Source organism: Amia ocellicauda, chromosome 19 (assembly GCF_036373705.1).
Source record: "Amia ocellicauda isolate fAmiCal2 chromosome 19, fAmiCal2.hap1, whole genome shotgun sequence".
NCBI classification, from domain to species: domain Eukaryota; kingdom Metazoa; phylum Chordata; class Actinopteri; order Amiiformes; family Amiidae; genus Amia; species Amia ocellicauda.
In genome coordinates this window covers 19,331,239-19,345,532 of record NC_089868.1, presented here as the reverse complement: position 1 = coordinate 19,345,532, position 14,294 = coordinate 19,331,239, and the positions used below count along the sequence as shown (strand labels likewise).

Sequence of the window (14,294 nt, the reverse complement as noted above, 5' to 3'; positions counted from 1 at the left end):
TCTCCTATCCTCTCCGTCAACACTATAAAAGAATTAGCCACACAGTAATTTCTCGGGTGATGACTTAGTGTCTACCCATCATCCTGAAAAGGCTGCTTTGTGGCTTACCTGGGCATGCCTGGATGTTACACCGGGACACCTGGGATGAATCGCCTGCACAGGAACGGCCCTCCTTGGTTGGTGGGGGGCTGTTGCATAGCCGGATGCGTGTCCGCTCCCCTCCCCCACAGGAGGAAGAGCACTCACCCCAGTCCTGCCACGGGCCCCAGTTACCATCCACTGCAGAGACACAATCAGCAATCTCTCCTTCACTCATACGCTGCTGACATTCCTGGTCAGGCACGTACAAGGATTTTAAATACAAAAATCACTATCTTTTGAATCTGGTTAATGAAGTTCTTGCCAGGAACATAATCCTACTCCTACCCTCTTCTCAATACTACTAACAACAATCCAATGATAACTAAGTCAAAGGCAGTGTTCACACACAGGATCGTATGGCGCTGGGCTCACCTGGACACGTGCCCGTGTTGCACCTCTGGATCTGGGTGTCGGCTCCAGCGCAGGCTCGCCCCCCATTGGCCGGCCTGGGGTTGTCACATGTCCTGTACCTGCGCATCTGACCTCCATTACACGTGCGACTGCAGCTGCCCCAGCTGCTCCATGGACCCCAGTTGCCATGGACTGTGAGGAGGGAGGAAGTCATTAAAGAAACTGAACTTCATGCTGATCAAAAAAATATATAAATTTGTAAATCTGGCACACTGACTGGTGGAGGGAAACTTTAAGATATACGTATTTTTGTTATTATTCCACTTAATTAATTATGTCACTGCTTTAATTGGGCTTTTCAATGTCGGTACACGGCGTGGGGAGCATATTTGTGGGCCATGCAGAACTTGTGCCAGGGCAGTACTCACCGGGGCAGGGCTCGCTGTTGCAGAAGTCAATGTGCACGTCGTTGCCCTCACACTGGTGCCCCCCATGCTGCGGAGAGGGGTTGGAACAGGCACGGGTTCTCTGACGCGTCCCTCCCCCACACGACACACTGCACGCCGCCCAGCTCACCCACGAGCTCCACTTCCCATCCACTGTGGGGAACAGACCAAATCTCTAATTCTAAATGCAATTAATTTAATTACAAGGCCACCCCGTCATGCATTGCACCCGTAGTCACCCAATAGGCCACACTGTACAAGACTTACATTAAATACAACCACAGAATTGCACATTAAGAATAACAACACAGACTCCTTTAAGATCTCGGGCACCAATGGAGATTAATGATTTAAACAACATTATACAAATAATATACTAGCAGAATGTAGAGTTTAAGGTGGCTATTATTTTTCATTAAAAAAATTAGCAATGAAAGGATTCATCAAAATACTCTTAACTTCTAAGCTATGCCTATAGGCTCACCTGGGCAGTGCCTCTCCTTGCACACCTGGGTCTGCATGTCCAGCCCCTCGCACTGCGGCCCATCGAAAGAGGGTGGGGGGTTATTGCACAGCCGGATCCGGGTCTGGGTTCCTTTGCCACACGTCTCACTACACGGACTCCAGGGCAACCAGGCGCCCCAATTACCAGCCACTAGAATGTAAGGCAGCAAGCTGGTTAACCTCACTTAATTTATTGAATTCATTAAAGACGGTGACACAGGGATTTTCAGACACTTACCAGGGCAGGGCCGGACGCTACACATGAGGGCCTCCACCGCTTTGCCCTCGCAGGGCCGTCCCCCATGCTGGGCAGCAGGATTGGTGCAGGTGCGGACCCTGGTCCTGTTTCCCTGGCCACAGGAGCGAGAGCACTCCTCCCATGCTGTCCACTCCGACCAGCCCCCATCCACTGCAAACGACACCACACACAGCATCACACGCACGTTCTAGCACAACACTTCCTTCTCAAGACTGTAATAGCTGGAGGTTGTCACATAAACACTATATATACACTCACCTAAAGGATTATTAGGAACACCATACTAATACTGTGTTTGACCCCCTTTCGCCTTCAGAACTGCCTTAATTCTACGTGGCATTGATTCAACAAGGTGCTGAAAGCATTCTTTAGAAATGTTGGCCCATATTGATAGGATAGCATCTTGCAGTTGATGGAGATTTGTGGGATGCACATCCAGGGCACGAAGCTCCCGTTCCACCACATCCCAAAGATGCTCTATTGGGTTGAGATCTGGTGACTGTGGGGGCCAGTTTAGTACAGTGAACTCATTGTCATGTTCAAGAAACCAATTTGAAATGATTCGACCTTTGTGACATGGTGCATTATCCTGCTGGAAGTAGCCATCAGAGGATGGGTACATGGTGGTCATAAAGGGATGGACATGGTCAGAAACAATGCTCAGGTAGGCCGTGGCATTTAAATGATGCCCAATTGGCACTAAGGGGCCTAAATGTGCCAAGAAAACATCCCCCACACCATTACACCACCACCACCAGCCTGCACAGTGGTAACAAGGCATGATGGATCCATGTTCTCATTCTGTTTACGCCAAATTCTGACTGTCTCAACAGAAATTCTGAATGTCTCAACAGAAATCGAGACTCCTCAGACCAGGCAACATTTTTCCAGTCTTCAACTGTCCAATTTTGGTGAGCTTGTGCAAATTGTAGCCTCTTTTTCCTATTTGTAGTGGAGATGAGTGGTACCCGGTGGGGTCTTCTGCTGTTGTAGCCCATCCGCCTCAAGGTTGTACGTGTTGTGGCTTCACAAATGCTTTGCTGCATACCTCGGTTGTAACGAGTGGTTATTTCAGTCAAAGTTGCTCTTCTATCAGCTTGAATCAGTCGGCCCACTCTCCTCTGACCTCTAGCATCAACAAGGCATTTTCGCCCACAGGACTGCCACATACTGGATGTTTTTCCCTTTTCACACCATTCTTTGTAAACCCTAGAAATGGTTGTGCGTGAAAATCCCAGTAACTGAGCAGATTGTGAAATACTCAGACCGGCCCGTCTGGCACCAACAACCATGCCACGCTCAAAATTGCTTAAATCACCTTTCTTTCCCATTCAGACATTCAGTTTGGAGTTCAGGAGATTGTCTTGACCAGGACCACACCCCTAAATGCATTGAAGCAACTGCCATGTGATTGGTTGGTTAGATAATTGCATTAATGAGACATTGAACAGGTGTTCCTAATAATCCTTTAGCTGAGTGTATACTGCACTATACTAACACAAACTGCATTCCATATATACCTAAGTGTAATGGACCATAAAGCATGAGTTGTCTCTTCAAGGATTAGTTTACACACGTCCCTGTTTTTTCTCTCTGTGGCTACAGATATGGTGGTTGGATGTGTAGAGTGTCTGACCTGGGCAGGGCTTGCTCTGACAGCTGCGATTCTCAGTGTCCGCCCCCGCGCAGTGTCGTCCCCCGTTGGCGGGGAGGGGGCTGTTGCACTGCCGCAGCCTCTTCTGAGCCCCCAGGCCGCAAGTCACGCTGCACGGCCCCCACTGCAGCCACTCAGAGAGCCCCCCGTGCACTGGAAAAATATTGAAATGTGCATTACACCAACAATGTCAAATCTACAGTCCAATTATTCCTGTTTTCTTCCACAAACCCCAAAGAACAGCACACTGACATGTCAAGGTCAACGCCGTGAGGCACTCACCCCGGACAGTGACCGGCACCCCGACCAACACGGAGCCCATGAGGTTCCTGGCCACGCACTCGTACTCCGCCGTGTCCTCCTTCTGCACGGCGGCGAGGCGCAGGGAGCCATTGGACAGGAGCGTGACGCGGTCGTCGGCCTGCAGGGGGCGGCCCTGCCGGGACCACTCTATGAGCGGAGGAGGCTCCCCGCTGGCCTGACAGTTCAGCACCACCATGGCGCCGGCATCTACCACCGTCTCCACCGGCTCCACTGTAATGACCGGAGAACCTGTGGAAGAAATTGAGGTATCCGTTAACCTCGCCTCCTGTTACACTGCACAGTGTAGTCACGATCAATCTTAACTAATAGGGCGGTCAGGCCGTTGGAAACTCGTGATTCGTATCTGGTCACAGTAATGATAAACACCTTTAAAAGACTCAAACAACCCCTAGATAACTAATACAGCATAATATACATTTAATATAAGCAATATTGATGAATTGGTAACGATTGTACTGTATACAATTGCTCTGACAATAGAGGCCTTACTCTGCAGGGTGAGAGTGACCCTGCGCTCCACCACTCCAGCATCATTGGTAGCAACACAGACGTAGCTGCCAGCATCTTCACTCTGAGAATTCAAATGCAAAGCAACACTCAGACTCAATCCACCATAACAGGGTGACACAACAACACCCGGGCTTAAAATGTGCATCTGCCTTTGATATGACTTGTCCAGTTACTGTAAGGGTTACACACAGAAGACAGGTCAGAAACTCTTGTACTGTGTCGTTAGTACCGTACCACAGTGCCGTAGATGGCCAGGGAGCCATTGTCCAGCTGGCGGATTCGATTGCTGATCTGAACGTTGACACCCTTCTTGCTCCACTGGATGGTGGGCAAGGGGTCTCCCCGCACCTCGCAGTTCAGGATGGCGTTCCCTCCCAGAGGCTCGATTCGGTTAGAATGGAAATCCCCATCGATGATCGGAGGCTCTAGACAGGGAGTCGGGGCACATGTATTCAAGTTTGCCAACACTGTACACAAAAATCTCAGAGTTAGAGATGGTACTTTTAAAACATGCCATTTTTAGCTTACCTTTTACATACACAAAGCCCAATGACTTAATGGACCCCACACTGTTCTCTGCAATGCAGGAGTATGTCCCAGAATCCTCTTTGCTCACTCTCTCAATAATCAGTTCACTGTGTCCATTGGCATGGTCATAATGAGCTAGGGAGAAGATATGGATATCTCAATTAATTACTATGAAAATGAAAGACAGTATGTCACTTTGTTGAGTGTAAGTTTATCTTTCAAAATATAACGAGATTTCGGTATACCTGGTATAATGTTATTGTTGAAAGCCCAAGTGATCCTGGGAGGGGGAACCCCATTGACTCCACAGGCCAGCAGGAGGCGCTCTCCCTTGTTCAGAGACACATCGTCCAGCAGGTCCGTGAAGGCAGGGTGAGTGTGGACTAACAGGCTCATGGTCTTGCTGTCTTGGCCAACATCATTGGTGGCGATGCAGGTAAAACTACCAGAATCATCAGGCTGCCAAGACAATAAAGATCAGATCAATTAGGAAACATTATTAGGAAGCAAATTATCCTTAACGAACAAGTCAAGCATAGTGAATCCGTAACCCGAGAGGAGAACGTCAACAGTTAAAGTAACCTCCCTTAGCAACTCACATGAGCATTGTCTATGATGAGCTCCCCTGAGGGCAGAAGAGTATATTTCCCCGCTGTGTCTGAGAGAGGCGTGCCTTCTCTCTCCCAGGAGACAGTTGGCTGGGGAACCCCATCTGCAACACAGGCCAGCAGGGTCTGGGATTTCTCGGTCACAGAATACTCCGACTCGCTGCCGCGGATTGTTGGTGGGACTGAAATGAAAGAAAAGGTAATGGACAGTCGGCAATGGTAGAAATATCAGTTGAATAGTTAAGAAATGTGAACTTGTTTGAGTATCCACTGAACAGATATCTTCTGCTGAAGTGTAGCAGACACTTACTCTGGACAGTGAGGCTCATCTCCAGACTGCTGGACCCGGCCACGTTGGCAGCCGTGCAGGTGTAGCGGCCGGTGTCACTGGGCTGAGCGAAAGCGATCTGCAGCGACCCGGAGCTGAGGACCCGTTGGCGAACCGATTCTGTCACCTGATGGCCATCTTTATGCCATGTGACCTCCGGGGCTGGGTATCCCTCTGCCTGGCACAGTAATGTGACAGCCGCATCCAGCGCCACGATGTATCTCTTTGTGTGAGACATAATGACCGGTGGGACTGGAGGAAAACAAGATAGCAGTGAGGTGAACTATCCATAGAGGCAGTGCTTCCTACTTTCAGTTCCTGAAAATTGTTACTGCTATTAGAATAAAAGTCTAAATCGAATATGGGAGAAATAGACAAGCATGACATGAAACTGAAAGTCTGAATTGTAAAACATACACTATATAACAGATAAAAGTTCAGCCTTTAAGTAACCCGCATGTAATTTGATTTTTTTTTCTTTATCCATCAGGCAAAGTATGATCACTTTACAAAACAAAATAAAATGCTCCAAATTAACAGTTGTGCTTGATAACGTGATATTCTCCTGTACCTTGTACTTTCAGTTTGGTCTTCCCAAGAGCAGTCCCAGCTGGATTTTGTGCCACACACATATAGGTCCCAGAGTCATCCACTTTGGCTCTTGCTATCTGAAGTCCACCATTGGGCAACACGGTGAAACCACCTCCTGGAATTAACACCAAGACTATCAACTATGTGTTTTTTAGGGAAAATAATACTATAACTAGCCGTATTAATTCAAAGATTGTAAACAGTATCAAACTGAATGTCCTTTGTGATTCCTGTCTTTTAAAGCTGACAGACCTGTAGTGAGGATGCTGATGCCCTCTTTCTGCCAGCTGATTGTCGGACGAGGCGTCCCGGTGGCCTGGCAGGGCAGGGTGATGGGGTTGTTGAGAATGACATCCAGGGTGGAGGGGTGAGCCTGTATCATGGGGGGCTCTGAGAACAAGGAACATCACAAGTCAGGCTTGGGAGAAACCTTCACTGGTAATTCTATCATTGAGATTAAAATAAAGTCCAAGAAAGAAAAAGTAGATAATATGAATTCTGACGATAACATGGAATATGTTGTGGAATACGACTCAGGTCCGATGGATACCCACCTTGGACAGTGAGATGGACGTGTCGGTGTGCCGAGCCGGCTGCGTTCCTGGCGATGCAGGTGTATCGTCCAGTGTGACTGAGCAGAGCAGAAGTTATCTCAACTGGGCCTGAGTAGGGAGACAGATGAAGGTCATTAAGAAAATTCTGCTCAAACGTGTGATTTGCTACACAGAAAATCAAGATGACATGTTTCAAAATAACAGGTTCTTATAATGAACATACAATAATGAAATACATGACTCCTAAACCAAACTCTGTTCTATATTGAAAAAGCACAGCATTTGATTTGACTACATTTATTGCAAGAAACAAGTGATAAAACAGATAGGCCTGGTTTGAGATGGTTGTCTGGAATGAGAAGAGCTCACCTGAGGGGAGGATTCTGTACCCTTCACCCTGTTTTAGCAGTTTGACTCCATCTTTGCTCCAATGGATGCTGGGCTCCGGCACTCCGGACGCGGTGCAGCTGATCACAACAAGAGACAGACGGGTCGCCACCAGCTCTGTAGCCTCATCCGCGATGGAGGGAGGAACTGTCAAACAACACACAGAGCTGACAGGACTGGAGAACAGTGTACTGGCGACACATGCTTCAAAATATATATGCAATATATAATGCAAATTATATATATATAGTTAATACAAAGTGGATGACGCAGAGTTTAGTCATGAACAGGTAAATTACAAAGAATATCAACCTAAATAATTGTAATACTGTAATACTGAAGCCTTATAGTGAGTCTTGTCTGGTAAACAAACTATTTCAAAAGTTGTAATAGATACTTCATATATCACATGCATCACATCTATGACAATTTTAGTAAAGTGTCTGAATGAAAATGTATGTTTTTTGTAAAGAAAATGAAGTAATCGATTAGCCTGTTAGCCTGCCTAGTCCAACTTAATAGGCCAGTAAGGCAAACTCACCTTGCACTGTGAGCACGATGGACCGCTGGTCCTCCCCAGCCTCATTGGACACAGAACATTCATACAGAGCCGTGTCTTCTACTGTGGGTGCGATCACAACCAGGGACCCTGAGGACAGCAGTCTGACAGCACCAACAACAGTTAAGTCAGACAAAAATCACTAACTTCACCTGAACTCATGTTTCCCATGCATGAGTGCTGCAGGATATACCACATAGAGATATAAAGATACTGTATAAATGGTTTTCATAGTGTCGAAATAAGATCTTCAGAGTAAATCTTGAATGGCTGCCCTCGTTTTAATCAATGTATACCTCAACAAACAGATAAATAAGTAAAACTGCACACAGTTATGGTGCCTCTGTGAGCTATTTAAACCCATTAGATTGTTAAGAAGTAGAGAAAAACCTTGAGTAACCTGTACATATTCTGGTTCTGGTCGGTGTTGAGGATCCGGCCGTTCTTCTTCCAGGTCACAGTGGGTTTGGGGATCCCTGTTGCCTCACAGGACAGGGTGGTCTGCACATTAACTGTAACGGTGATGTTGGTGGGACCCAGGGCAATAGACGGTGATACTGCAACACAAAAAGGGAACATTGATAGTCTCAGTTTGGCAGAACCTTGCAATTTGACCAGAATTGAACCATCGTATGAGACGTGGTGAATCTCTGCACTTACCGTTAACTTGAAGGTCGATCCTTTTGCGTTCTGTCCCTGCCTGGTTTGTGGCCATGCACAGATAGCGGCCTGTGTCCGTCACATGGGCAGAGTGGATGTGTAAAGACCCATCGCCGGCAAAGGAGTATCTGTGTAGGGAAGCAATAATGTAAAACACACTGAACCCCTGTGAACTACTTCAGAAATTTCTGTGGTTTGTACCCCTTTATTTGTTTGGCCTAAATCCAGAGAAGACTACCAATTAGACCTCACCTACATACAATCTGCATACTTAGATGTGTGTGATCTATTGATATATCTTACTCTTCAAAACAGCTAGCATTTAGAATTTAGCAGTTTGAATTTAGAATTACCGGGGATTGTTTCCAGCAATTACAGCTCCGTCTTTTCTCCATGTGACACGTGGTGTTGGCAATCCACTCACAATGCACTCCAGCACAACTGAGTTGTCCACATTCACCACCACGGTCTGAGGACCCTCCTGGATGGTTGGAGCAACTGTGAACAGCAAGATTTAGAACTGAAAGAACTGTTTTATTTAACACGGCTTAGAGTTGCATCAAATAGCAACAATCTTTGCAGAATTGACAACCAATCCCTCTGGCAAATCGGATATAGGAGGTAAATGTCAAATGTTGTTCATTCATACCATTGACAACAAGGTTAAACACTCTGGTGGTGTTTCCAGCGATATTACTGGCCATGCAGGTGTACTGTGCCCCATCCCCGAGCATGGCGCTGTTGATCTGGAGGTAACGTCCACTGGACAGGACTCGGAGCCGTGGAGACGCCTAAGGAATGGTATAATTATTAGGAAAACACTGTCCCTAAAAAGAATCATTCATTCATCATAATTAAAAAGTAACAAGAAAGTCCTCTATCCCTTTAATCCCTCCATTGCATATTTTCTAAATACATTAAAATCTTTCCCTAAGTCATGGCACCAGTCAGGCCCGTGGGTCAGCCTGTGTACCTGCAGGGGCTCTCCGTCTTTGAGCCAGGTGAGCGTGGGGGGTGGTACAGCGTCGGACTTGCACTCCAGGGTCACCTGCCTGTTTTGCAGCACCGACAGGTCCTGAGGGCGACTCTCGCCCGCGATGTTGGGGGGAACTGCAAAATGAGCGCAATGATTGTGTGGGTTGAGTCCAATGACCAAAAGATCCCAAAAGTCTGGAATCCAGTGATAACATTGTGAAAGATACGATGTGTTTGCTATAACTGACCATGAACCCGCACTAAAAACTCCTTGTCGTCATCCCCTGAGGGGCTGGAGGCCAGACACGTGTATCTGCCCGTGTTCTCGACCTGGAACACAGTAACACACACAGGCAGAGACCAACATCATTATAGAAGCTGCGTAACAGTCAATTAAGTAAGAAGACTAATAGGCAACATGATGGTTAAAAGTAAAGATAAAGGGTGAGTGAGTATTATTGGGGTTTCAGTGTATTCTAAACCCATGAAAGGGAGCTGTATTACCTGAGCGCTGCCTATTCGCAGCACCTCTCCCCCCCGCAGCACGCGGACACTGTCGGTGTGAGGGAGCGGCCGCCCATCCTTCATCCAGGTCAGCGTGGGGATGGGGATCCCAGTGGCTGTGCAGAGCAGCTCCAGTGCGTGGTTCACAACCACTGACACCTCTTCAGGGAAGTCAGAGCCGTTGATGCGAGGTGGATCTGGGGTACAGACAATTTAAAGACAGAAAAACATAAAAACTGGGATAGACTATTTCACCTGGTGCCCCTGATGAAGTGAGTGCATGGTTGCCATGATAGTGGTAGTTTTGGTGAAGGAGGGTGATATTTTATAGTAGCAAATTCAGTCAATTCAGTAGCAAAAATCAGACCATACAACCCAGAGAGAGCTCTGGACATGCCCCTGGAAAAACCTATCCAAGAATGTAATAATATGGAAGAGAAAATCCGAATTGGTTTCTCTTCTGTATTCACATTCACACTTACCCAGCACCTTGAGGTTGAAGTGCCTGCTGACCTCCCCGGCTTCATTGCTTGCCACGCAGGTGTATCTGCCAGTGTCATCCACCTGTGCCTGGGTCAGATGCAGTGCCATGCCCTGGTTCAGCACAGTGGTGTGGGCTCCCAGCCGCAGGGGTGCACTGTCCTTCAGCCAGGACAGCGTGGGCGTGGGGGTGCCGTCAGTGACGCACAATAATGTAGTGGGGTTCCCTTTCACTACCGTCACATCCTCCGTCCCACCAGCATTGTCCAGACTGGGAGGAACTGACACACAGCAACAGGGAGACAGATGGTAGCTTTCATGACTTTACTTTGATCAAAAACTGGACACATCTGTACAGAAGCAGATTCTGAAAGGATAGAGTTCCAATAGAACCGCTAAATGAAGTCTTCTTTTTTATCATCTCTTTGGAAACTCACCATAAACCTGCAGGTTGAAATGTCTGTTGTCGACGCCAGCCCTATTCGAAGCCACACAGGTGTAGGTGCCCCCATCTGAAACCTGTGCTCTGACAATCCTGCAAGTTGAAGGGAAAAAGATCTTCATGCTCTAACAGCTGTATGTGAGTGAGCATGGGATACAGAAACATTAATAAAGACTAGACTGTACATGATTAGACAATGTTTATAAATATATATATATTTTTTTAAGATCTTAATTTTAAAAATGCGAAACTGATAATTGGCATTCTTGTTCAAAGAGAACCAGAGACCATGCTCTGAATAAACTTCACCAGCAGAGGTCGCTTCTGAGCAATATACACTGTGTTACCCAAAGTTAGGGCATGAAGGGACATCACACTTGGACATTGATCCACCACCCTGACAACAAGTCTCACCTGAGGATCTGCCCAGCGGACAGCAGCCTGATCTGCGAGGAGACTGGCAAGGGAAGGCCGTTCTTCAGCCAGTTGAGCTGGGGAGCCGGGGAGCCTGTTGCCACACACTCGATGTTGATGGAGCTGTCAAGTATGGCAGTCAGCTCATCTGCTCTGTCGGTTTTTCCAGAGATTGATGGAGGGACTACAAAGGAAAGGAGATTGAACCAATCAATCACGACGTTATAGACTTATATAAAGCTATCTCTTTATAGATAGGACTATTAAAATTGTGTTCACTCACCATATACATTAAGATTGAATATCCTGTCTTCTTCACCTGCAGCATTTGTGGCCACACATGTGTACTTCCCAGTGTCAGACGTGTGAGCTCCCACTACACTGAGAGTGCTGCCGTCCGGACTGATCCTGAAGGGACAAAGCAACACTAATGAATATCCTGTCTGGAGCACACAGCCACATTGGTGCACGGGCCATTCTTGATGCTCACCTAATGCTCCCTGCTTCAGTGAGGTTCAGGGCTTTTCCATCCTTAAGCCACTGGATGGTGGGCATTGGATTTCCTTTGGCATGGCACACCAGCTGGACACTGTCATTCATCAGCACACTGACTTCACTGGGCAACTCGGAGCCAGCGATGTTCGGAGGAACTTGGATGTGTAAAACAAAGAAACAAATAATTGCAACTGCAGCCATATTTTTTGTAGATACAGCCTGCGTCGTAAAAGCCATTAGGTTATTCACAAAAATATTAAAGAGTGCACTGGTATGGCCCATATAGTAGTCATTAAGGATGATTCTTTATTGAAATACCCTCCCAAAAAAGAAAAACAGCTGGAAACACCTGACTGAAAATACTGAAATTGTTGGTGAACATGTTATGGCTGTCTTGTAAATGAATGAATAATGTCTGATTTAAAAAAAAATGGACCCAAATAATCTACCTTGTATAGTGAGGTAGTAATTTTTGTGTGCTTTGCCCTCAACGTTTGATGCCAGGCAGGTGTAAGTCGCACTGTCCGAGAGCTGTGAACGTGCAATCTGCAACTTGCTTCCCCCCGACAGGATGTGCATCTCCAGGGACTCTGACTTCTCTGACAGGAAAAACAAAAACAAAACAACAAATGTCAGGAACGAACATTTAGGACAGATCAAAGCTACCAGGTCAAACATTTGTTTAATTTTCCTTTCACTTTTCCCCACTCTGATTAGTTTTACGCACCTATTGGCCAGCCGTTTTTCAGCCAGGTGAGTGTAGGTGGTGGGATGCCAGTGGCGTCACAAGCAAAGGTGACTGGGTTACTGATGGTCTCCAACACTCTCTCTTCTTTAGGGCCGTCAATACTGGGGGGCACTGGAGATAAAAATAACACTCAGGATGCTTTTATATGCCAATATTACACTGAAATGTAAAAAATAGTCAGACCAAATTAGTCCACACATTATAATTTTTGTTTTGCAGTTGTTATTTTTAAAACACAGAAGTGTTAAATGATCATATCCAGCACACCGCTTACCGTAAACATTGAGATGGAAATTCTTGTCAACTTGTCCCGCAATATTGGAGGCCTTACAGACATACTGGCCCGTATCAGAAACCTGGGCGCAAAAAGAAAGATGAATCAGAACTGAGGTTTGCGTCTCCACAACTACTGATGACAAGGTCTCTCTCTGCTATCCTAGAAGGTCGTCAGTCTCTACCTCTGCCTCCTTTATCTCCAGCGTCTGGCCGTCAGACTGGATTTTGACATTCGCCGTTTCCGTGACCAGTCTACCATTTTTATACCAATTGATGACAGGAGGCGGCACGGCGTTGGATTCGCACTCCAGTGTGACGAGGTTTCCCACGCGCACACTCCTCACCACCGGAGACTCCCCGCTGCGATCTCTTATACTGGGAGGAACTTGAATAAGGAACACAGGATACGTTTCACAACATAGCTGAAAGCAAGCTAATACATTGGGTCTTCTTTTGTCTAGTGTCTCTTTTGTCTACGGTCTTGTGGTAGGCAATGGGTCATATTTTTATTGAAGTGTTTCTTTGCTCTGTGCAATTAGCTATGAAAGTTACCACACTCTATACCCCAGAAATGTCTATAGTTCTTACATAACCTTAATTAAAAGCGGGTTTCTGAAATAAGTGCATCAATATTGTCTAACATAACAAAGCAACTTAAAATTCCAGGCACAAAAATAACAGGATTCAGAAACACCAGAAGGATGAAAAAATAAACGAGAAACAAAACAGAACTGAAAAATGAACAAAAAAGCATGACAGCAAACAGCTGGATGTTTATACTGCTGAAATGACTCCCAACAGCAGAAAACAAATCACTCCCAAGAGAATGAGCTTGTTTGAGGAAATAAAAAGCTCAATAAACAAATACAAACCATAGACGGTGAGAAAGATCAACTTCTGGCCCTGGCCGGCCTGGTTCATGGCCACACAGCTGTACCTCCCGCCATCAGACAGTTTTGCCCGCAGAATCTGGAGAGTGCGCCCGCCTAATGCACAAAGCACGATTTGTTATGGTCCTTCAGGAAACCAGACTGTATCTGTGCATATTTCAAACTTCAGTGGATGATCTTTTGCATTTAATATTACACGATGAAGATCCTAAACAATTTCTGAATAATTTTCTTTAGGGTATCTCACCATATTCGTGAGGAATCATTATGACAAGTTACACTTTATTGAATGATGAAGCGCTGAGCTCAAAAACTCTTTTCCTGACCAAAAGAGACACTGCAAGGCAGACTCACCGGGCATTATAAGGGCATTCGAGTTGGGCTGAATGGGCTTCCCGTCCTTCAGCCAGCTCAGAGAGGGAGGGGGGAAGCCTGTGGCCTCACAGCTCAGAGAGATGAAGTTGTTCACCACCACATTCATGTCTTCTGGGTTCACCCCCACAATGGAGGGGGAGACTGCCATTCACAACAAATCACAGTTATATGCCTAGAATTGACAGCGACTTATACATTACTATATTCGACAGCTGTTCACATCAGTAAATATACCCATAAGTATATTCTAAGTAATGTTATTATGGGTATTACCACTGCCATTTCACACAC

The 14,294-nt window shown here is 46.3% G+C and overlaps 1 protein-coding gene across 1 annotated transcript in view; it reads right to left on the bottom strand.

Moving 5' to 3' along the window:
* Window positions 1-14,294, bottom strand: part of hmcn1 (hemicentin 1) — an 82,878-nt gene that overhangs the window by 7,292 nt on the left and 61,292 nt on the right. Inside the window, exons 58-93 of the mRNA XM_066692242.1 lie at window positions 13,983-14,144; window positions 13,611-13,724; window positions 12,921-13,123; window positions 12,737-12,818; window positions 12,442-12,573; window positions 12,164-12,313; window positions 11,710-11,869; window positions 11,503-11,627; window positions 11,220-11,403; window positions 10,801-10,898; window positions 10,366-10,644; window positions 9,884-10,080; window positions 9,628-9,709; window positions 9,378-9,514; window positions 9,054-9,195; window positions 8,758-8,902; window positions 8,405-8,532; window positions 8,145-8,301; window positions 7,727-7,848; window positions 7,168-7,332; window positions 6,799-6,906; window positions 6,497-6,634; window positions 6,225-6,359; window positions 5,636-5,905; window positions 5,317-5,507; window positions 4,963-5,176; window positions 4,718-4,852; window positions 4,424-4,614; window positions 4,169-4,250; window positions 3,638-3,907; window positions 3,338-3,508; window positions 1,681-1,851; window positions 1,423-1,593; window positions 921-1,091; window positions 514-684; window positions 109-279 (exon numbers count right to left, since the gene is read on the bottom strand). Coding sequence (XP_066548339.1) covers window positions 109-279; window positions 514-684; window positions 921-1,091; window positions 1,423-1,593; window positions 1,681-1,851; window positions 3,338-3,508; window positions 3,638-3,907; window positions 4,169-4,250; window positions 4,424-4,614; window positions 4,718-4,852; window positions 4,963-5,176; window positions 5,317-5,507; window positions 5,636-5,905; window positions 6,225-6,359; window positions 6,497-6,634; window positions 6,799-6,906; window positions 7,168-7,332; window positions 7,727-7,848; window positions 8,145-8,301; window positions 8,405-8,532; window positions 8,758-8,902; window positions 9,054-9,195; window positions 9,378-9,514; window positions 9,628-9,709; window positions 9,884-10,080; window positions 10,366-10,644; window positions 10,801-10,898; window positions 11,220-11,403; window positions 11,503-11,627; window positions 11,710-11,869; window positions 12,164-12,313; window positions 12,442-12,573; window positions 12,737-12,818; window positions 12,921-13,123; window positions 13,611-13,724; window positions 13,983-14,144 — 5,724 coding nt within the window. The remainder of the gene's footprint in view (window positions 1-108; window positions 280-513; window positions 685-920; window positions 1,092-1,422; window positions 1,594-1,680; window positions 1,852-3,337; window positions 3,509-3,637; window positions 3,908-4,168; window positions 4,251-4,423; window positions 4,615-4,717; window positions 4,853-4,962; window positions 5,177-5,316; window positions 5,508-5,635; window positions 5,906-6,224; window positions 6,360-6,496; window positions 6,635-6,798; window positions 6,907-7,167; window positions 7,333-7,726; window positions 7,849-8,144; window positions 8,302-8,404; window positions 8,533-8,757; window positions 8,903-9,053; window positions 9,196-9,377; window positions 9,515-9,627; window positions 9,710-9,883; window positions 10,081-10,365; window positions 10,645-10,800; window positions 10,899-11,219; window positions 11,404-11,502; window positions 11,628-11,709; window positions 11,870-12,163; window positions 12,314-12,441; window positions 12,574-12,736; window positions 12,819-12,920; window positions 13,124-13,610; window positions 13,725-13,982; window positions 14,145-14,294) is intronic.